General features: G+C 35.6%; 1 protein-coding gene across 1 annotated transcript in view; it reads left to right on the plus strand.

The window, feature by feature from the left end:
• Positions 1-7,736, plus strand: part of FAM114A1 (family with sequence similarity 114, member A1) — a 31,798-nt gene extending 24,062 nt beyond the window's left edge. The window contains exons 9-13 of the mRNA XM_009575972.1: positions 45-212; positions 1,451-1,590; positions 2,869-2,941; positions 5,665-5,718; positions 7,238-7,736. Coding sequence (XP_009574267.1) covers positions 45-212; positions 1,451-1,590; positions 2,869-2,941; positions 5,665-5,718; positions 7,238-7,339 — 537 coding nt within the window. The 3' untranslated portion in view covers positions 7,340-7,736. The remainder of the gene's footprint in view (positions 1-44; positions 213-1,450; positions 1,591-2,868; positions 2,942-5,664; positions 5,719-7,237) is intronic.
• The last annotated feature ends 263 nt before the right edge of the window (positions 7,737-7,999 follow it).

Raw genomic sequence — 7,999 nt, forward strand, 5'->3', positions numbered from 1 at the left:
CCCTATTTGAACTGAACTTTGTTGTTGGGTTCTTCGTTTGGCAGGCTAGGAAAAAAGCTCATGAATGGCTGGAAGAAGCCAGTTTTTCCACCCCAGTAGGCATAGAAGAGAAGCTAAAAGAAAAACTTGGAGAACCTGGTGAAGAAAAGACTGAAAAAGAAGATAAAATTGACAGTGATAAAACAGAAGTAGATAAAAACAAAACTGTGGAGGTAAAATAGCTTTCGGAGGATAAGTTTCATTAAGCAAATTGTCATACTTTATCTTTGTGTGTTGGTTTTACATGTTGTCCTTATTTTTTAAACTCATGGAAGTGTTAAGGAGTATTAATATATAACTATTCACTGTAGACCCAATAGGAAACTAACTTGCATAAATATTTTTACTGTTAGTCTGTCCCATAAGTAAATATCAAAGTAGCAGGTCCTCTGCCTATCCCATTTTTTTTATATGTATGTTTTTGTGTGTATACATGTGTATACACAACAATCCCTCAGTGAGCTGAGGGATTCTGTGGTGTAATGTTGATAGCACATTGCAAGTCATATCTCAACATTCCTTGGCATCTCTTTCTCCCACTGTCAATACATGGAAAAAATTCTCAAACTTTATTTAAACTCTTAAACAGTTTAAATCACAAACAGACAAACCAAAAATATTATTTAGGCAACTCACAAGTGTTCATTCTCTTTATGAAAGATAGCTCTTAAGGCTAAAAGTATTGTGTCTGTTTAGACAACCCCTCTTGTTGATAAGGTTAATTGTGATTGAATATTTTACACCAAGTTATAGCAATATTAAATGTGGTTGGTATCTTTGTCAAGATTTTGTGAGTGAATTCTAGTAAAGAAATTATCTGTCATGTTTCCTTACCAAAAAGGTCCAAAGAAGGAGGCAGAGTTACATTGTATATGTTACAAATTTTTATGTGATTGCTGATTTCCATCAGCTTGTGAAAGCCGTAACACCATAGTGCTAGGTAGAGTTTTTTATCATTGCTGATAAAAGCCACTATTTTATTGGGAGTATTATCCATTTCTACTCTCGAGATTCATCTGAGGGATGACTTAATACTTTTGGCTCCATATGAAAGTAATTATGACTTATTGTAGAGTTAAGGGATCTTTGTATTTGTTAGGACTAGGTTCAAAAGTGCTGTGTTAGAAAATCCAAGAGCCTGACCTAGTCCCCATCCAAAGAAATGGTAGACTTGTTCATACTAATTTTTCAGGATGAGTATAAGGTCTGTATTTTATAATCTGTGGATATTTCATTTTCCAGTATTGTTTGTGAGGATGACATTATGGCTGATATTACTTCACTACGTATGTGGTGGTATTTCCAATTGGGGCGGGGAGGGCTCCTATGTTTCAAATTTTTTTATATGTATATATGTATATTTATCAGTGTTGCTATTATTGATTATATTATTCCCTGTTTTTAATTTAAGGAAATCTACATGCTGTCCATTGAAAGTCTGGCTGAGGTAACTGCTCGTTGTATTGAACAGCTTCATAAAGTAGGAGAATTAATTCTACATGGGCAGGAAGTAGAAAAAACAGCTCAAGATCAAGCAAAAGTACTGACAAAGTGAGTATTATGTACTTCATATACGGACATTTGACATTTGCTTAAAACTCATGAAGTTCCGTTCAGCTTTTGGCACTTGAAGGCACAGTGAATTCATGGATCAACAAACAGCATTGGCTTTAGGGATCCTGGTGCTATATTTTCTCATGTAATCAAGTTATTAGGCTACGTGTCATTTTTTGAAATGGCTAACATATGTATGTTTACAAAAAATTGACCTATTCACAGGCTGAAAGTTGTTTCTGCTCCAGCAGGTGAGTGTACATGCTAATTTGGGTTGCATTTCCTGTTCCCTCTGCAAAAGATACTGTGCTAGCATATATAGAATTTGCTTTTAGAGTGCATAATGCCGTCTTATTATCTGCCAATAGAGTTTCATTATCTAGTGTTTATCTGCCAAAAATATACAAAAATCAATCTGTAGGTCTAAACGCTAAGACCATATTTGTCAGCAACTTTGTAGTAAACCACGTCAAAACAAACATAAATTCAAGAAGCCAGTATATCTAGTGGGACTCAAAATTCTGATCTCAAGCTCTCTGTAGTAATTGATTCTGCTGATTTCAGTGGGTTTTGACATTAAGATGTTGTAAGCGCTTGAGTCCTAAGTAAGTAAAGTATTTAAGCATTTGTCCTTAGGAGTGCTAGTAACAATAGCAAAGTCCATATGAACACTTCAGTCTAAACCAAAGTACTTGAACAAGTGTTTTTCAAAATTAGAGCTCAGGTGTGGTGCACCTTGCAGGATGAGGTTCTATATGATGCACTTGTGAATGTTTAGCAAAACAGTGAAGGATCTATGAATAGAACTAGATCTCCTTGTTCTCTCATATTTTAACCACAAGGGTACTTCCTCTTCTAGTACAGAGTAGATGTTGTATTGCTTAGATAGGAAACTTCTCACTGTTCTCACTAAAGTTTGATTTATTTCCAACAGTATTTCTAGGAGTTGTGTTGCTGCAATCATCAGAAAAACAATAGTTAAACTGGAAGTTTAGAATTTAAAAAATTGAAACATTGCCCTATCAAAAAAGACTAGTGTTCGAGCCAACATGACATCATTTTGCTGCTGTAGTCAGAAATGGATTTTTCCTATATCTGACTATATCTGAACAAAGTTTACCCCAAAATATTTAAAAAATTACTAGAAGCAAAATTGCCTTAAGAACATTCTTGGCTTCTAAGATGAAGTTTGTACCTGCGACAGTCATAGGGTTTTTATCCGTTGACAGGACAAGGATGTATTTTTATATTTGTCTCTCTTTTTTTTTAAACCAGTTTAACAAGTGCCATGTGCAATGAAGTTTCATCTTTATCAAAGAAGTTTTCTGATTCTTTAACAGCAGCTGGGGTAAGATAACAGCATTTTCTGTAGCATTTGGGCTTTTTTAAACATAGTTCACTTCTTAAAACAGAAATTATTACCCGAGTCTGGTGGTTTTACATGAGGTACTAGCAAAGAGGGCACTTCTTTCCTCAGATCAAGAACACAGAGCATTTTTACAGCAGATTCCCTGTTGTAGAGAAAGTTTATAAGCCTTTATAAGATAGACTGCAGTCCTCTGCCTTATAAAATCTCTCTTTCTAGACACCACTTCCCATTTTTCCTGATCACCACTCAGCACTTACCTTCTCATACTGAAAGGGCCCCACATTTGAAGTCCCACAACTTGATGATATTTTCTTCTCCTATTCAGCCTATCCCTTTTGAATGCATTTGTGTAAAAGTCATTAACAGATAACACTTCCAGTACCTTAAGATGGTTTCACGAGCTGTCTTCTTAGCCTTTGCTAAATCCCCTGGCCTAGGGCCACTGTGTTTTCAAAAGGTTTAAGAGATTAGAAAATCTGTTTGGTTGTCCGTCTTAAAAAAAATCACTCTGTCTTGTATCTCAAGATATTCCATTTATATTATATTTGGGAACATCCATTTATCTGTGAACATCTTTGCTAGAAATAGTATCCTGCCTTTCAAGATGTTTCAAAGATGACAGACATCTGAGTATTCTAGCAGGATCGAGAGGCAAAAATTGTGCTGTTGCTGAAATTGTTCTGTAAACATCAGAGAAGAACGAACTCTGGCTCTCCTGATTACTCCATGGAAGTGTGAATATACATCAAAGGAAATTTTCCCAGTTATCCCATGAGCTCTTCCAGCACATCTCTGAGCAAGTTTTTTCAGAGTTATTTGTAAAGAACATGATTTATTGGGTTGCTTTTATTCTGAATAATTTACATTCCTTCCCATTACTCCGGGAGAAACTGCTTATTTTGCATTTTGGGATTGTATTTTAGCACATCCTTGTGTGACACTTGCAATAAATACATGCACAGACGTATAAAAATAAATTGCATATGAAATATTAAGCTGGCCCAGCTCAGAAAATTGGAAACTAAAGCTTTCATAAGCATTGCACTAGGTTTTATTCTTATCAACTCTGTACCAGTTTTTAGGACCAGATTGGTTTTGTGGACGTTTGTGTGGACACATAAGAAATTGAGCACAAAGACACTTCTCACTGCCAAAATACTCTCTAGAAGAGAGTTTTCATAGGGCAGTCTGGTGATCTGTATGTGCTATCCCATCCCTGTAAGCTTTTGGAGGAAGATGTGGGCCTTCTGCTCACCATGGTCGGTAGGAAAGTAAGCAGCACCTGTCACACAGGACTGTAGAAAATCTACATCTTCCTGCCATGTCCCACAGTGGTTCAACTTCCTCCTTAACCTGCCAACAGCACCCGGATTCACACACACATTCCAGTATCCTGCAAAGTGCATTAACTCGTGGGAAACTGAGAAATAGCTTAGAACAGAAAATGCTGGTTTTTTCAAACATAATGCCATCCCTATAGTTATATCTGTATAATTCAGACATTAGTTGTAGTGCTGGCCGTACACATAGTCTATAATGTTGGTGATGTTTCTGAGTGAGCAGTAATGCAGAAGTAAGAAATAACAGCTTTGCTTGCTACGCAAGATTTCTTTCAAACTTTGACTTATTGATTCATACAATCAATAGTATTTAATTGATACTGCTCTCTATCTGTTTCAGTTTATTGACAATCAACTAAACAGTGCACTTCGTAATGGATTTTCTAGTAACTGACAGTAAAATTGCTCTTCTTTTCTCTAACCATCTTCCCTTTGTTCTGCCATCTTTCTCCAAACTAAAATTAAGGTGTTTCATGTTTTTTTAAATCTGTAATATGAAAGCTACAAGGTTGTAATTGGAAATCCTTCAGTTAAATTAATCAGTATCGTGTTTCCTTTGTTCTAATAAAGTCCACCGTTCAGTATTGAAAGAAAGCAACTCTTGCTGGAGGTTATTGTTGTTCTAAAAAAACACAATGCAAAAAACAGAATAAAAAAAGGAAAGAACTTTTGCCATCTTAAAAAGCAGAGGAGCTGACGAATCTTGGTTTTCTAGCCTCTAGTAGTGTCACTACTCATTGTACCCATCTTTATTCCTATCTGGTGGTTGAGAAAAATGCTATGCATGCTGAGCTATGTTTACTGGCCAGCCTGCGTTGTCCAGCTCAACATATACTGCCTCCAGTTTGGGGATCTGAGTTTCACCTGTTTTTCGTTCTGTGGGGGAGGTAATCTGGGCCTTTCATTTCCTCCTAACCACAGATACTTGTGAAAATTCTAAGAATTTCATTTTCCTTCTGACCCGTATTTTTCCTTCTTGTTTCCTTGAAAATGAGGGTTAAAAAATTTTGGGGGAGATGAAAAGGGCACTGACAGACGGATGGACAGACAATGTCATCACATAAATCTCACATCCATAGGAAACCAGGCAATTTGAAACTTTGTGGTATATGAATTAATGAAAAAGTAAAACCCTGGGCCCATCTTAGTTCATTGTACTCAGTGATAGAAATACGTAGGGTCTACTGAAGTGTGTATGAAATGCAGACACAGTTATGAGGAATATTGTGATAAACAGTCTGAATAAGAATCAAGGTGAAGCAAGACCTTTATAGAATTCATAAAACCACTCCTCAGATATCAGCATATTTCTGTTAAATGTATTTCCTGTCGTGGCATTTCATTCTATTTTCCGGTTTACAGAGCAGTATGAAGGCAGAGGTTCTTAACCCCATCATAGACAGTGTGCTGCTAGAGGTAAGCCTTCACTTTTTTCACATTAGGAAATATTCTAGTAAAATTATTTTGAAATGAAACAGTCGCATTTATGTCTGAAGAAAGAACTATATAAAAAGTAATGACAATATCATTTATGAGTGCCAGCTCATAAACCTTTCATTTTTGTGTTCAGCCTTTCTCACAAATACTATAGAAGTAATACTGCATTTACTGAGGATTCTTCAGAACTGTATGACTGAAGTGAGACTGGCCAGCTCTGAAGTTCTACAGCTGTATTGGTCAGAGCACAGCAGACAATTTGCAATGTGCTGTTTAGCCCTTTTCTAACCTATTCACAAGTTGCCTGGGATAAGTGTATTCTTACTGTTCCATTACCTACTTCAAATATTGCAAAGTATTTCTGATTCACAGATAGTTTCAGACTATTCTTTTCTTTAGAATTTGAGTTGCAGGTACACGACAGTGCTTCCCATCCACAGGCATTTAGACTTCTATAAAGATTCAGTGTCTAGCAGCAGGCTTGGTCAGCACAGGGATAACCATGTGTCAGACATCACCAAAAAGTTAATGAGTGATTTCTTTCATTAGACACTATGAGCTATTAGTGCCTCTTCTATTAGACACCATGAGCTATTTTTCGTCAGAAAAGCACAGTGAGTAAAATGTGCCTCAGAGGTTAAGAGGGAGTAATAAGCTCATAAAGTACTAAAATGTGTGCTATCTGCAGCACGAATTCTTTTAACTCTGCTAATTAGATCACACTTCTCCTTAAACATAAATAAACATATAGTGGTGATTAAAAATTGTCATATCTAATAGCTGTGATCCCTTAAAAATGAGGAGAAGATCGTTTTACAATAAGCAATTTTGCACTGAATTAACAATAACTTTAAGGAACATCATGGGAAGTTGAACAGAGCCGTAGTAAAGATTACTATATGGTTCCTTTTGTTATAGGATAAATTTTCTATTGCAGCTGACGTATCTGGGAATGTTCAGAATTGTGGAATACGATGTTTTGTACTTCTTAAATCCCATATTTGTATACAAATGCCTAGGTTCATGGAGAATTACAAGCTGCTATATACCGTTCAATATTAGAAATTCCAAAAATAGTACTATATGTTAAAACCATTGTAATAATTCAAACTGTTAATTTCAGTGACACTTCTTCCGCCTACAGCAAATTCAGAATTAGTTCTGTTGATGGAAAGACTAGCTGGTTTGTATTTAAAAAGTCAAATCTACTTCTGAACACTGTATTTTATTCTACTCACATTACAAACAAAACTGTCCACGAGTTCAAACTGAGTGGAAATCAGATTTTTATATAGTGATTCAGGCTATCCTTGTTAGCTGTAAACTATTGTAACTTATCATTTTTGTTATCTATAGATTCTAAAATCTTGTGTGAATACATATGCTAATATAGCACTTTGCAGATGTTAGAAAAAACACTTTGTTTAAAAAGTACAATGTAATTGCTGAAATACATGACAGCTATGCTGATGAACCACATGTTTTCTCTCCCCATTAGGGTTGCAACAGTACTACTTATATTCAGGATGCTTTCCAGCTATTGCTTCCAGTTCTGCAAATTTCACATATCCAGACCAGTTGTTTGAAAGCACAAGAGTGACAAGTCTCCTATCAGTTGTCACCACGGGGCTTAACAGAAACCACAGACCTAGTGTCTTTAATGTATGCAGGTAGAAGAAACGGTATGAGAGATGTCTGGCCACTTAGAGTCCTTTGAAGACACTAAACGCGGTTTTGCACATACAATATTGAACAACATTTTGGAACTCTCTCAGACTTTTAGACTTCAGTAGTAGTTAGTAAAGTGAGTAATTTCTTTTCCATTAGAGTATATCCTTTGCATTAATTTAAACTGAAGTTTATTGATATTAGCATTGACTTAAATACAGATTCTAAATGTTGATCCTTTCAGTTGTAGACGATGTATGAAGCAAATTAGAATGTAAAGTTTTTGAAAACATTTCAGCCCAAATGACTATTTCCATTGTTTGCATCCTAACTGTCGGTTAAAAATGTGTATTTCAAAAGTTGGTTTCAATATTTCATTTTAGCCAACACGAACAAATTATCATAGTGTTCTGCTTGTTAAATATTTTTTACAGTAGCAAATAATAACATCATAATACTCTGTACCACTTACATAATACTTCGTGTTGAAAGAGTTGTACAGTAATAGGCATTAACTTTACTAAATTAAAATTATGGAGGATATGCCTACAGAATTATACTGAAAAGAAATTTTCTGAGCCAGTTAAGAGTA

This window comes from Fulmarus glacialis, unplaced genomic scaffold (assembly GCF_000690835.1).
Source record: "Fulmarus glacialis isolate BGI_N327 unplaced genomic scaffold, ASM69083v1 scaffold50534, whole genome shotgun sequence".
NCBI lineage: Eukaryota > Metazoa > Chordata > Aves > Procellariiformes > Procellariidae > Fulmarus > Fulmarus glacialis.